General features: G+C 37.0%; 1 protein-coding gene across 5 annotated transcripts in view; it reads left to right on the top strand.

The window, feature by feature from the left end:
- HERC2 (HECT and RLD domain containing E3 ubiquitin protein ligase 2) overlaps positions 1 to 15387 on the top strand; it is a 239496-nt gene that overhangs the window by 150882 nt on the left and 73227 nt on the right. For all 5 annotated transcript variants that reach the window (XM_059371738.1, XM_059371740.1, XM_059371741.1 and 2 more), the window contains exons 53-57: positions 5723 to 5913; positions 6623 to 6728; positions 6814 to 6905; positions 10488 to 10663; positions 13941 to 14052. In XM_059371738.1, coding sequence (XP_059227721.1) covers positions 5723 to 5913; positions 6623 to 6728; positions 6814 to 6905; positions 10488 to 10663; positions 13941 to 14052 — 677 coding nt within the window. The remainder of the gene's footprint in view (positions 1 to 5722; positions 5914 to 6622; positions 6729 to 6813; positions 6906 to 10487; positions 10664 to 13940; positions 14053 to 15387) is intronic.

Here is a 15387-nt window from a genome sequence, read left to right as displayed (position 1 = left end):
GAATGTAGGGTGAAAGCTTTTACTCTTTCACTATTGAGTATAAGGTTAGCTATGGGTTTTTCATAAATAGACTTTCTCATGTTGAGGAAGTTCCTTTGTAGTTCTAATTTGTATTATTTTCTTATGTCGGTGACTTGTAGAATCTAGAATTATCTACCTTTCAAGACTAACTTAGAGTAATTTATTTTATTGTCTTGATTGGCCTGCCATGGTTTTATCAGTTTAATTAGTCTTTTCAAAGAGACAAGTTTTTGCTTTTTTGCCATTTCTCATATCTTTATTATTTCTTTCTTTTTCCTATGGAATTTGGATTTAGGTTGATTCCCTCATCTTCTTGAGATTAATGCTTATCTCATTTTCTCACTCTGTCTTTTCTAATATATAATCTTTAAAAAATTTTAGATTTGCTTTTAAGCAAGGCTTAATTTGTATCCTGCAATACTGCTGTATAGTGATAGTTCATTATTTATTTCAAAGTAGTTTTAAAATTATTTTTAATTATATATTTAATTATATATAAAAATAATAGCATTTTTTGTATTTTATTATTTTTTGTATTTTTTTATTATTTTGTATTGTATAGTTTTTAAGTTTTCAAACATTTCAGTATTTTTACTGGTTTCTGCATTGTATTCAGAGTATGTATCCTGATTGACCTTTGACAGTTTTTGAAACTTGTGTGTGATCATGTAACTTAGTATATGATGGGATTTTATAAATGTTTTATGTGCATCTAAGAAAAAATCTATTGCAGTTCTGTGGCAAAGTTAGTGTTTGCTTAGTGTATCTTTATTTATTTACTATTTTTAAAGATTTATTTATTTGAGAGAGAGAGACAGAGAAAGAGAAGGGAGCACATGTGAAGGGGTAGGGACAGAGGGAGAATTAGAGAAACTCTGAAGCAGACTCCCTGCTGAGCCCAGAGCCTGACACTGGGCTTAGTTCCAGGATCCTGAGATAGAGACCTGAGCCAAAATCAAGAGTGAGTTGGACACTTAAAAGATTGAGCCACCCAGGCGCCCCTTGGTGATCTCTTTTTCTGGCTTTTCACTCTGAGCCATTCTGTGTTCCTCTATTTTTGATATATTTCTTATAAGTTGTAAATAGTTTTTTAAAATTCCAATATGATGATGTTTGTCTTTTATATGGGTCATTTAGGTATTTAAGGCAATTGCTGATGTATTTTTATTTATGTTGACCACTTCTCAGTGTTTTTTATTTGTCCCTCCTCTTCTCTGTTCCTCTTTCTATATTCTATCTTTCTTTGGACTGATGTTTTTTTTGTTAACACCTGCCCTCCCCTTTTTGGCTTAGAAGTTACACACATTCTTAGGATATATTTCATCTATATAAGTGTATATGTTGTGCACACTTACAGTATTAGTAGTTAGAATGTTAAAAAATCCATTTTGACTTCTCAAAATCTAACATTATTTAGTAATTTTACTCTCTCCTAAGCAATGCAAGGACTTTAGATCCCTATAACTTTATCTAGCCTCATTCTGTTATGCCCCAGTCACGTCTGAGAGACCACCAAGGTGCCAACACCCATGCACTCACAGGAGGGTTTATTTGACGAGCTTAGTTAAGGCAGGGGTATTTATGGGTTCCTGTTACTAAAGCAGGATGGGGATTCCTTTACTAAAGCAGGTTGGGGGTTTCTGGAACCAAAGCAGGGTGGGGCTTCCTGTTTACTAAAGGAGGGTGGGGCTTTCTGGAACTAAAGTAAAGTAGGGGAAAGTTCAGCACTTGGGCGCAGGGGTCTGAGATGGCTGCTGGAGCTAAGATGGCTATACTTCTGCTAAGGCTAAACCTGAGGTGGGATGGCCTTAATTTTTCCAGGCCTCCACAATTCTGATTTAAGTTATCATGTTTTTAGGGCACCTGGGTGGCTCAGTTGGTTAAGCAACTGCCTTCAGCTCAGGTCATGATCCTGGAGTCCCGGGATCGAGTCCTGCATGGGGCTCCCAGCTCCATTGGGAGTCTGCTTCTCCCTCTGACCTGCTCACCTCTCATGCTCTCTCTCACTTTCTCTCTCTCAAATAAATAAAACTTAAAAAAAATTATCATGTTTTTATTGTGTTTTACAATTTTACACATACACATTTTAACCATATAAGATACAGTATTGTTATTGTATATAGCCAGTATTTCTTTAGTTTTTTTCACATACTTTTTCATTTTTTTCTCTAGCTTTCATTTTTTATCTGTCATCGTTTTTCTTTTACCTGAAGAATAGCCCTTAATAGTTTTCTTAATGCGTCTCCGTGGTTATGAATTACATTTTTGTGTGTCTGAAATATCTTATTTCTTCTTCATTTTAGAAAAATATTTTTGGCAGGAATTTTCTTTAAAAGTAGTGTTCCGGGGGTACCTGGGTGACTCAGTGGGTTAAGCCTCTGCCTTCAGCTCAGGTCATGATCTCAGGGTCCTGGGATAGAGCCCCGCATCCGGCTCTCTGCTCAGCAGGGAGCCTGCTTCCCTCTCTCTCTGCCTGCCTCTCTGCCTACTTATAATCTCTCTCTCTCTCTGTCAAATAAGTAAATAAAATATTTTTAAAAAAATAGTGTTCCATTGTAATTCAGTTTATTTCTGTTGAAGTCAGCTGTAAGTATAGTTATTGTTCCATTAAAGCCAATCGATTTTTGTATTTCCTCTCTGTTTTTGAGAACTTTTTTTTGTTTTTATCTTACAAAATTTTACATGTGCATAGAAATATGTTTCTTTTTATTTATCTTCCTTGGGGTTAGCAGGACTCGTTATTTTTTTTTCTTTATTAATTGACATATGACATTGTGTAAGCTTAAGATGTACAGTGTAATGATTTGGTATATATATATTGCAAAATAATTACCACAGTGAGGTTAGTTGGTTGGTTAACCAATCTGTCACCTCACATAATTACCGGTGTGTGTGTGTTGGGTAGGTAAGAATATTTAAGATCTACTCTCAGAAGCTTTCAAAGCAGGACTTTGTAAATCTGTGGCTTGATATCTTTTGCTAGTTCTGGAAATTTTTCAGTCAGTCGGTATTTCTTCCAATATTGTCTGTGTCCTATTATCTCTTCTATTTTTGGGACTTCTCTCACATGTGTCAGACCTTCTCTGTATCCTGTAAGTCTTTCACCTTCTCATTTATGTTTTCTAAGCTTTTGCTCCTTGGTTTTTCATTCTAAATATTGTTTAGTAATTCTCTTTTCATCTGAGTCTAGGCTGCTAGTAAACTAATTCATTGAATTCTTAATTTTAATTACTATATTTAATAGCTTTAATCTTTCTGTTTTTAAAAATAGTTTCCAATTCTCTTCTGAAATACTCAGTGTCTTTTTAAACATAACTAAGTATGGTGATTTTAAAACATGTGTATTACAGGGGTGCCTGGGTGGCTCAGCGGGTTAAGCCTCTGCCTTCGGCTCAGGTTATGATCTCAGGATCCTGGAATCGAGCCCCACATTGGACTCTCTGCTCAGCAGGGAGCCTGTCCCCCCCCCCCCCCCCCGCCTCTCTGCCTGCCTCTCTTCATACTTGTGATCTCTCTCTCTGTTAAATAAAGGAATAAAAATCTTTTAAATAAGTAAATAAATAATAAAAACCCATGTATTACAGCTCTAATATCTGGAGACTCAGTGGATCTTTTTCTATTGTCTATTATTTCTGGTACTTTTTTAAGTCATGTTTTCTAGTCTCATATGCTATTATGTACTAGACATTATATTTACAGAATTATTTCTTGAATCTATTTGAGGCCTAAGATGATATTATTCTCCAGAGATTGGAGGAGGGAGGGTTGGTCTTCTAGGTAGTTGGGATAAGTAATTATCTGGGCTCATCTCAATCTAGTTTCATTGACTTAGATGATTCCATGCTAAGCTATAATCTGTAAAAACAGCACTGCATAGTTAACCCTTCCTGTTGGGGTTTTTCCTATTGGGATCCCAACCCAAAGTATGGGTTTTTTTTTTTTTTTAAGATTTTATTTATTTATTCATTTGACAGAGAGAGATCACAAGTAGATGGAGAGGCAGGCAGAGAGAGACAGAGGGAAGCAGACTCCCCGCTGAGCAGAGAGCCCGATGCGGGACTCGATCCCAGCACCCTGAGATCATGACCTGAGCCGAAGGCAGCGGCTTAACCCTGGGTGGCGCCCAGTATGGGGTTTTTTTATGGCTCTGTCTTTCTCTTTTGGTAGGCTCTGAGCTCTAGTTCTTGGTCGCCCCCTCCCTCCCTAGCCTTTCAAAAGTAGTTTGTTTTGTTTTGTTTTGTTTTGTTTTGGAGGCTTTCCTTGCTGACAGTTACCATCAGGGAAGAGTAGCCTCAGATATGTGGCATTGCTCATCTGGACTTCTTTATTCATCTTAGCTTTCTTCAGATTCTGGCCTCATAATTCTTTGCCATCTTGTTATTTCTGATACTTTCAAGATTTATTCATCTTTAAATGTTTTGACTGCCTCTTCTAGTTGTCCTCAATGGGAGGGCTAGGTGAATTTCCAGATTCTCCATTCATGGAGGTAGAAACTCTGCAGATTTGTTTTTGCTTTGCATTTGTAATAGCATTTTTTTTTTTTAAGATTTTATTTATTTGACAGACAGAGATCACAAGTAGGCAGAGAGGCAGGCAGAGAGAGCGGGGGAAGCAGGCTTCCTGCTAAGCAGAGAGTCCAGCATGGGGCTCGATCCCAGGACCCTGGGATCATGACCCGAGACGAAGACAGAGGCTTTAACCCACTGAGCCACCCAGGTGCCCTGTAACAACATTTTTAAAAAAACATTCTATTTATTTATCTGAGAGAGAGAGAAAGTAAGGGCACATGCTTGTGTGCAAGTGAGGCAGGAGGGAGAGGGAGAAAAAGAGAGAATACCAAGCAGACTCCCTGCTGAGCATGGGGCTCTGTCCCACGGCCCTGAGGTCATGACCTGAGCAGAAACCAAGAGTCGGATGTTTAACATCCGACTGAGCCACTGAGTACCCCTGAAACAGCATTTTTAATGACAATGTTTTTTGTTAGCACTCTTACTGAGCTCTGCACCTCACCCACCTCTGTGTACCCTTCCATCTGGAAATATATCACTCTGTTGTTACTTGAGAGTCAGATAGAATAAATCATAACATTATATGAGCTTCATTTCATAAATTGGTATAAAATACATTGGGCTTTCTGAAGCTCTTTTAGGTGTTTATTAGTTCCATTTATTTATTTGAGAGTGAGTGAGCCAGCTGGTGCAGAAGGAGAGGGAGAGAGAGAATCTTAAGCAAGCTCCACACCCAGCATGGAGCCTGACACAGGGCTCCATCTCATGACCTTGAGACTATGACCTGAGCTGAAATCAAGATTTAGATACTTAACCGACTGAGCCACCCAGTCACCCCTGTTAGTTTCTTTTAATTTGAGAACTTACTCTTTTCTTGAAGCAAGAAGCTCATCACTATGTAGTATTCTTTATTTCTTGGTTAGGAAGGTTTTTTTTTCTTTTCTTTTTAAGATTTTATTTATTTGACAGAGAGAGAGAGAGATCACAAGTAGGCAGAGAGGCAGGCAGAGACAGAGGGGGAAGCAGGCTCCCTGCTGAGCAGAGAGCCGGATTCGGGGCTCGATCCTAGGACCCTGATGAGATCTTGACCAGAGCCGAAGGCAAAGGCTTAACACACTGAGCCACCCAGGCACCCCTTGGTTGGGAAAGCTTTGCCTTACATGTATTAACACTGTTCCATTACCATTAAATAGGACAGTCTGCAATATTTTGTGGCCGTTCTGGAAAACAGCTGAAGCGTTGTCATAGCAGTCAGCCAGGAATGCTCCTGGACAGCTGGTCCCGGATGGTAAAGAGCCTGAATGTGTCATCCTCTGTCAACCAGGCTTCTCGTCTTATTGATGGTAGTGAGCCCTGCTGGCAGTCATCTGGTTCACAAGGAAAGGTAGAGTGCCATGGGGACATTTCCTGAAATGCTTTTATTTAGACGGCTTTATCTTTTAAGCTTCAAAATCAACTTTGAAAAACCTACTAAGTTATATTGGGATGGCACCTGTCAGTACTGATTTTATATTTTAGTTCATGATTATTTTTATAGCTGCTGAGTAATATACGATCCATTTTTTATTGTCAGAGACTTTAAATGATGTATGTGATAGATTTTATCTAACTGACCACTTGATAGAGGGTGCTGTTATTTTTGTTACTCTCCCACATAAAATGGATGAGTTCAGATTCTGCTTCTGGTGAACAGTTTTTCTAATATATCTGAACATATAGGTGTTGCTCTTCAGAATGTTATTTTAATTTCACTCAAGTGTGGGTGCCCATCATCTGAACTTGTGGTCAGACTTGAAAAGAGGGGCTGTTTTTCCATCTTGATTGTAGTGTTTTCTATAACCCACTCCTTAATGGGTGTAAATGGACCACCCTAGATTAGGAGTCTATAAATAAATCATTTCTGGGGTTTCGAGTGAGACTTTCTTTTAATAAACAAGTAAATAGTAGAGTAGAATACTCCTCTCTCTCAGGCCATATCATATATTTAGAAAATCTTATGTAGATTCAAGCTTTAGTGACACTATTTTAATAGCTAAAATATGGCTGAAATCTGTTAACTGATAATACATTTTTATTGTTGTGTTTTCTTAAAGCATTGGATTCGTTTGGAGATTTTTCCAGATGTTCTTGTTCATAGATTAAAAATGATAGTGGATCCCGCGGACAGTAGCTACATGCCTTCCCTAGTGGTGGTGTCAGGTAATTGAATTAGTTTACTCAGTAACTTCTCTCATATGGTAAAAACTCCTTTGTCTGATTCTTTTATCCCCCTTCTTCCCTTTAGGCGGAAACTCCCTAAATAATCTAATTGAACTAAAGACGATCAATATTAACCCCACTGATACCACGGTGTCCCTTCTGAATGACTGCACAGAGGTAAGAGGAGATGACTTTGTTGACTGTCTCTATATTAACAGGGAGCCTCCTTTCCCCCTGCATTAAGTAATTCTGTTTTAAAATTTGACAGGTAGGGGCGCCTGGGTGGCTCAGTGGGTTAAGCCGCTGCCTTCAGCTCAGGTCATGATCTCGGGGTCCTGGGATCGAGTCCCGCATCGGGCTCTCTGCTCGGCAGGGAGCCTGCTTCTCTCTCTCTCTCTCTCTCTCTGCCTGCCTCTCCATCTACTTGTGATCTCCATCTGTCAAATAAATAAAATCTTAAAAAAAAAAAAATACAATGTACTTTAAAATTTGACAGGTATACAACTTGAATTTGCTATTAATCAGATCAGCTTGAAAAGAGAAAAAAAAGTTTCATCTTCACTATCTTAACTAAGAAGTGAGGATAAAACTCCTAGAAAAAGTTGTTCCTAGGCACCTTAGATTGTTCTTTAGATCCAAATTGTTTTCATTATGTATCTGTTAATGTGTGAGGGTTTTTTTTCTAACTGCATAAATGACACTGAAATTGCTTTTTTGTTTTCATATCTGTTGGCATCAAGTGCTGAACTATTGATTTATTTTGATGGGTTATAAGGTAATTTTTCAAAATGAATACGTTTATATTTATAAGATTTTCAAGATTTATAAATCTTGAAAATGCTAAATCATTGAAGGTTCTTTTATGTAGTACTTTTATGTTACACAGCAGTGAGACGGTCTCTCAGATCTTCCCATAAATTTTTCTACACAGATGTCAATATTATTTTAATAAATTAAATATAGTTAAAATAATACTGCCTATACTATTGTCTCATGAACTTATTTAATTTGTATAATGATAGTGGATAAAGGTATTAGATAATTGACTCTTACTCATCTAAAGTTTTTTATAAGTGAGTATTTTAAAATTATTAAATGTAGTTCACCATTTATTATTATTATTGTTATTATTAGTCTTCCCTCATAGGGGTAGACAAGTTCAAGTTCATGCTAGTGTGTTACTTAAAAGAAGCTGATACATAGCCATTAGGTTCATTTGTTCAGGGGTAAAAGGTTTATAACTTGTGTCCAGTCTATGGGAATGTACCAGCTCCTTTCCCAGGTCCAAGAACTGATGATCTGGCCTTTATTTCTAATCTTCAATAAAAGAATTTTGGGATACCATTCATTCTTAAATGAATGGTAGATGGTAAATATCTATTTTTTTTTACATACCAATTAATACCGGGCTGTTGGTAAATGAATACACCAGCAAATTATTAAAATGGAAGATAATACAGAGTTTTTCTGAAAAAAGATAATATTGAATTTTAATCCATTTTATTGTTAACTCATTGCTAGGCAACTGAAAACAGCTTAAGTCTTCATTATACTCCTGAATATTCTTATACTTTAAATCAATAACTAGAGTTAATTAAATCAGTAACTAGCTGAGATTATTATTCATAAAAGGTATATTATAGTCCAAAATTTTTTCAAATCAGAATGGTTTATTACATAATATTTGATAAGTATAAAGTAATATAGATGACACATGTGAAAAATATGAAGGACTGAGTAATTGGAAAACTCATGACCCACTCTCCATCATTCTAACCAATTTAAGAACTAGAATATTATCATTCTTGGGGAAGCCAGTGGACATTCTAGGATTGTCTTTTCCATAAAAATGGCCCATTATGGTAATTTTCTAACATAATCAAAAATAGAAATCCCCCACAATCTTCTGGCCCATCTTCAGCAGTTATCAACATTTTTGTCAGTTGTGTTTCATTGTCTCCTTTCATGTCCCCCATTTTTTAAATTCCTAGAATGTTTAAAAGCAAGTCCGAGTTATGACCTTATCCATATTGTATGCTTCAATATTAATCTGTAACAAGGACTTAAAAAATGTAACCACAATACCATTATCACTCCTAATGGTTATTCTTTAATAATCATATACTATCCAGCCAGTGTTTACATTTTCCCAGTTATCCCATAAATATCTTTTTGTAGTTGGTTTATGTGCCTGCACTTTGTACTTCATTTAAGTCTTAATTCTCTTGTTTTTTCCTTGCTAAAGAAGGAAACTGGGTCTCTTTTTCCTGTAGAATTTTTCATTTTTTAATTTGTCTTTTGCATCTCAGTGGCTTTCTTCTGCATGTGCTTCCTGTGAGATCATAGGTGGTAGAGCTTGAGGTTTGAGCAAGTCCAGTTGAGGCAGTAAGAAATTGCTGGAAGTATGTGTGGTTCCTGCTGCATCACTCTTTGTTCACAGGACATGCAGGAATAGAGGAATACTATATATGCCAAATATAGGATGTTGGGGATTCTGTAGGGCAAAGAAACAACTTTAACAATTGAGTGTCAAAGGCATAATGGAGAGGTTGCATCCTATTTGGATCCTGATTTGAATGAGCCAACTGTAGAAAAAGTTTATAAGATGATCATAAAAGTTAATTACTGATAGCATATTAGATGATATAAGAAATTATTGCTTTAGCTATGATAATAGTATTGTGGATTTTTTTTTAAATGCCTATACTTCAGTGATAGCTACTGAACTTTTGAAACAACATGCTGCCTGGAATTTTCTTTTTTCTTTCTTTCTTTCTTTTTTTTTTTTTTAAAGATTTTATTTATTTGACAGAGAGACACAGCGAGAGAGGGAACATAAGCAGGGGGAGTGGGAGAGGAAGAAGCAGGCTCCCCGCCTAGCAGGGAGCTTGATGCGTGGCTCAATCCCAGGACCCTGGAATCATGACCTGAGCCAAAGGCAAACGCTTAATGACTGAGCCACCCAGGCACCCCGCTGTCTGGAATTTTCTTAATATAATTTCTTAATATAATCCAAATATGAATACAATTGCTTATATGTTTATAACTTTAAACTTGGTGAAAGTGTTGCTGGGCTCTTTGTATGATTGTCTCTAATTTATACATATTTGAATATTTTTATTAGTTTTAAAAATTATCAAGGCTCTGAACTACCTGACATTTAATATCTTTCCTAATACTTCTTGATTCAAGAAAGCTTTTTTTTTCTTTTTTTCTTTTTTCAAGAGAGAGAGGAAGAGAGGGCCCATGTGCGTGTGCATGCAAGTGCAAGCCAGGCAGGGGCAGAGGGAAAAGGAGAGAGAGAATCCTAAGCAGACTTGGGAAAAGGGAGAGAATCCAACTGAAGTGCAGAGCCCAGTGTGGGGCTTAATCTCAGTATCCTGAGATAATGACCGGAGCTGAAATTAAGAGACAAATGCTGAAGGGACTGAGCCACCCAGGCGCCCCTCAAGAAAGCTTTAAGACAGAAAAGTTTGCAGTCATTCAGTAAAACTATCATACTGTTTCATTTTAGTCAGAAAATCAGTGTGAGTCCCATGCCTTGGATAGGCCTACTTGGTGATTAATGAGTTCTTTTAATCTGTACTCATGACTGTATTAATTTTGCCTAACTTGCTTGCTATTTCCAGAATTTAAGTAAAAGACTTTCCACACATCTAACTTTCCACACATTCCATGTCTCAAATATGCTGGTCTCCAGTTTAAGGATCTCATGTATTTGATTGTAAAAAGTCTCTAGTTTACTGTTTTTGTGTCTAGTATCACAGGTATATTGAAATTGCTATAAAGCAGTGCAGGAGCTCAGGAATTGATTGTAAAATCCATGGTCTTATCCTGCTGGGACGGATCCGTGCAGAGGAGGAAGATCTGGCAGCAGTTCCTTTCTTAGCCTCGGATAATGAAGAGGAAGAAGACGAAAAAGGCAATAGTGGGAGGTTAGAGCCATTTGTTATTGGTGGTGCTCATTCCAAAATTCTCACTTTTAAAAGTAAATATTTAATAAGAGTGTATTTCATAATGAGAGTAGTTTTATTATGATAAAATACATACAACATAAAACATAGCCTCTTAACTATTTTTAAATGTCTAGTTCTGTGGCATTAAGTACATTCACATTATTGTGCAGTTGTGAGCAACATTCATCTCCAAAATATCTGTCATTAGTCTTTTGTCTTGTAATTTTATTGAGCGCAGTATTTTGTCTTATGTTCTCATTTATTTACTCAATTCAGTATTTTGCAAGAGTACTATAGTGACAACTATTACCGTATTTATTCCTTCACCATCCATCTATTGAATACCTGTTGTGGACTAAGCCCTGTTTTCCATCCTTTGAATGCTGTAGTGAATATGCACAATAAAATAAGACAAACTCACACACATCAGAGTGGCTTTACGACTATGGAAAGTGCGTGGAGGAGAAGTGCACGGTCTTTTGAGAACCTGCCAAAGAGCATTGATTTGTCAGGAGGACAAGGAAAACAGCCTCTAAAGGCATACTTTCAGGAAAAGTCAGAGTTTTCAAAATCAGATGGGCAGGAAAAGGTGTTTTTTGCAGGACAATAACATATACCAAGGATGAAGGAAGATACTTGCCAGGTTTCTGCACATTTGCTTTTTTTAATCTAAGATGTTTATAGGTATGTGCAGGGGATTGTTCTGAGCCTTGTTCATGTCCCAGCAGAAAACAACATAGATAATCTCTTTCCTCAGATAAGTTGTATTTTCCTAGATAAATTGCTAAAAGTGAATTGGTAAGTCAAAGGATATGCAAAATTAGTTTATGTGTGTTTCTGTTGTCCTGTTGGTGTAGCCTGATCCTTGTAGATACATGAAGGAGGCTGGTACCATGCTCGCTGAGTTCTTCTGACCACTGCCCTTTGCACTAAGTGCTTTCTAGAATGTGATGTAAGTTGTCTTTCTTTTAGAAATAGGAGCTCTGCCTCTCACTGCTATTAAAGCACATTTTCTTAGTCATGAATGGGTGACAAGATAATAAATCACGTTATTCTATGGTTCCGTAAGCTTGGGTTTGGATTCAGTCCTGATTTATTTTGGAAACTTCGCACTGGAACTGAAAAGAAAATAGTATATGTAACATTACTTCATCTAGAATATATGTTGTACTATATGTTATAATTTAAACTGATAGTACCTATATACATTATGTAAGGAAGGAAAATACCAGTTCACTTAAATGAATCATTGAGATTTTCAAGAGAAAGGATTATAGGTTTGCATGTTCTTGTTAACTGCATAAATGATTTGGACAAATACATAAATACATGTATATATGAGATAAGCAAAAAATCACTTCTCGGCCTTTTGGCTAAGATCAAGTGTAAAAAAGTTTGAGGTTTACTCATTGATTAAATTTTTATCTACTTGAATACATTAACAAAAGAATTCTAGATATTTGAATGTAAGGTTTTTCTTTTCTTGTCAGATAGTTATCTGCTAATAATTGCAGCGTGAGTAAGTTGTCCAAATACAGTCTCCTGCAGAGCACATGTACAACTGGGGTATGCCCACACTGACTACCTGCTGGCCTCCATTCTGACTGGTTAACAATGACATGGTACCAGTCACTACGTATCTTGAATATAAGTCTTGGTTTCCCATACATATTTTTGACCAGAAATGTGTTACAAGATACGTCAAGTATAGATAGTCTGCAATTTATTTGACTTGCAAGTTTTTTACTTTACAATAGTTGCAAAAGTAATACCCATTCCATAGAAACTGAACTTTGAATTTTGATCTTTGCCTGAAAAATCCATGCAATCTGTGGTACAATCCTCTCTTACAATACTGGACAGCAGCCATGAGCTATATAGCTCCCATCCTGCAATCACAAGGGTAAATAGCCAATATACTTATTACAGCCATTCTGTACTCATACCATACCGTCTCTCGGGATAGTATTTAAGAAATTACATGCAATATTCAATGCTTATTTATGAAATAGGCTTTGTGTTAGATGATTTTGTCCAACTGTAGAGTAATGTAAGTGTTCTCAGCATGTTCAGGGTGAGCAGGGCTAAGCTATGGTGTCGAGTGGATTAGGTGTAGTTTTAAAATACATTTCACCTTATGATATTTTCAATTTGTAATGAGTTTATTTAGGTTAAATACTATTATAAGTAGAGGAAGCTCTGTAATTACAATATACATATACTTGCTTTCTTGTGCCTGGTATCAGATGAAAGGATTTTCCTACATTTTAATCCCCAAATCATAAGATTTTTATCCCTTCAAGTAAATACTTATTAGTATATAATATGTTAAAAAATCTTACCCATCTAGAACCTAGACTCTGGAGCCTTTAGTTGTTCATCCTAGTTTATAAAAATAGAACAAAAGCAAACAAAATCAAATACAGGTTCCTTAGTACCTGGCACGGACTAACAACCAAGAAAATCTAACACTGTCCCATGTACTTGGTGGTCTCAAGTTCAAGAATTAGAGTGCTCTGTTGATTAAACTTCCACCCCATTGAGGGCAGGTCAGGAGATGGAATGAGCAAGGTGGTGGGAGCCAGCTGCCAGAGCTATGCTTCAAAAGCCTTGGGGTGTGAGGCAGGCCTCTCAGGAGAGAAAGGAAGTAACGGAGATCTAGCCCAGCTGGCCTATATGGTGGGCAGAGGGTGTGAAGGAAGAAAATTGCATTTTGGTTTGGGGCATATATATATATATATGTTAGAGTACCTCAAAAATTGTATGGTTGTATCTATTTTATTAGTTCGTGTGAGAGGAAAAAAATGACCAGATGTTTAGGTTTAATGACATTGTCAAAATGCCAGGTCCATTGGTGAGTCCTGTTTAATTAGTGTTCTCTGCATTTAACATCTGTAGTAGCTATGTTTTGACGCATTGGGTGGAAATATCTATGAATCAGTAAAACAGCTGTGGTGTTCAGCTTGGTGTATAAGAAGAAAAGAGCTGCGCAGTCTGTCATAGAATGGTCTCCACCAAAAACAAGGCTAGAGTTAAATTATAGTATTAAAAGGTAGCATGCTGGTATCTAGAAATTTTGACCCTCTGGTACACTAACTTGTGTATTTACTTGAGGTTTCATTATATTAAAACAAAGCTTTTAGAATTTTTGATAGTATTCTACAAACTTTGCTTGCTTGAGGTTGCTTTCCTTTTTGTTTAAAAAAAAATATTTTATGTTGAATGACCTCTGTTTTTGTCTCTTTTGTTTGGTTAGCCTTATTAGAAAGAAAGCTGCAGGGCTGGAATCAGCAGCTATGATAAGAACCAAAGTGTTTGTTTGGGGACTGAATGACAAGGACCAGCTGGGCGGCCTGAAGGGCTCTAAGGTATCCTCCCCCCCCCCCCCCTTCTTCTATGTCATCTGTAATCACATGATTGAGAAGGATTGTTGGTGCCTTTGTTCTAGAGAGGCTTAATAATAATCAGACCTCTTTAAGGTTTTTATGGTGGTTTACCTTCTGTAAGTTGTGTTTTAAATTGACTTTTCTGAAGAAATGCTTAATTTGAACTTGCAGACATTATCAAATTTAGTTTCAGTTAAAGCCTCTGTCCTTGGAAAATAGTGCATTTTAGTTGTTCTATAAACTACAAAATGCAGTGTTGAAAAGATTTGACAAGCATATAGATGAAAATTATAGACTTTAATTATATTTATTTTCCCATCGGTACAGTAAGCTCTTTTGCTTACCATGAACAGAATAAAGTGTAAAAAAATGTCATGGTGGTATGAAGATGGGCAAGATATCATTTAAAGAGTAGATACAACAAATGATGCATTTGAACCAGTGTTGAATTCAGTATCCATTATGTTACTTAGTGTCTCTTTACTGAGGTGCCACAAAACAAATTCCTCCAAGTTTTAGTGCCTAGATACAGTTTCTCTTCAGTAAGTGTCTCTGCTTCCTTTTAGTATTCTGTGAGACTTCACCCACCCTTATTATCTGCATTGCTGAGAAGCTGAGAAGGAAAGTTAGAACTCATTTTAAGTCTTTCCTTTCAAGAAAAGAAAGATTTTCATCTTTATTTGAACAGCCTTGACTGCATTTATGTTTTAAGGCCCCTAGACTCCATTTGGTGGTGGGTAGGGGGCAGTAAGGTCTGGAGTCTCAGTTGTGATAGTGCAGGGCTGCCTGGGTGATCCTGAGGTACATGGCCCTTTGTTGGAGTTTACACATGAAGGATAGATTTGGCGTTCTTTGGTTGGGATGATGATTCTTTCTTGTACTGTAGTGGTGACTATCCGATAATTTCTAGGAATCATAAAGGGTTTCTTAGACAAGGGTTTTATGAATTTTAAATTAAGTCACACCCATCTATAATGGGAAGTTGAAGTGTATAATTTCTTAGAGATATCAGAATCAATAAGAATGAGTAGGACAACACCTGAAATAAAATGTAGTTTACCAGATGCTTGGTTATATCTTTACATTATGTATGTTTTATTTTTCACCTTTTATTATGGAGCTGTTTAAATATAGCAGGTAGAAAGACTAGGGACCTGAGTCCTCATGTTACTGTACCAGCTTCAACAGTTAATAGTAGAGGGTCACATTTTTGGTCTTTATTTTATTTATTTATTTACACCCCCCCCCCCCCCCCGCCCCCCCCCCCCCCCCCCACAACCCCACGCCCCCCCCCCCCCGCCCCCCCCGCCCCCATCC

Source organism: Mustela nigripes, chromosome 13 (genome assembly GCF_022355385.1).
Source record: "Mustela nigripes isolate SB6536 chromosome 13, MUSNIG.SB6536, whole genome shotgun sequence".
Lineage (NCBI taxonomy): Eukaryota > Metazoa > Chordata > Mammalia > Carnivora > Mustelidae > Mustela > Mustela nigripes.
The sequence above is the reverse complement of the archived record's forward strand: the minus strand, read 5'-3'. Positions and strand labels throughout refer to the sequence as shown.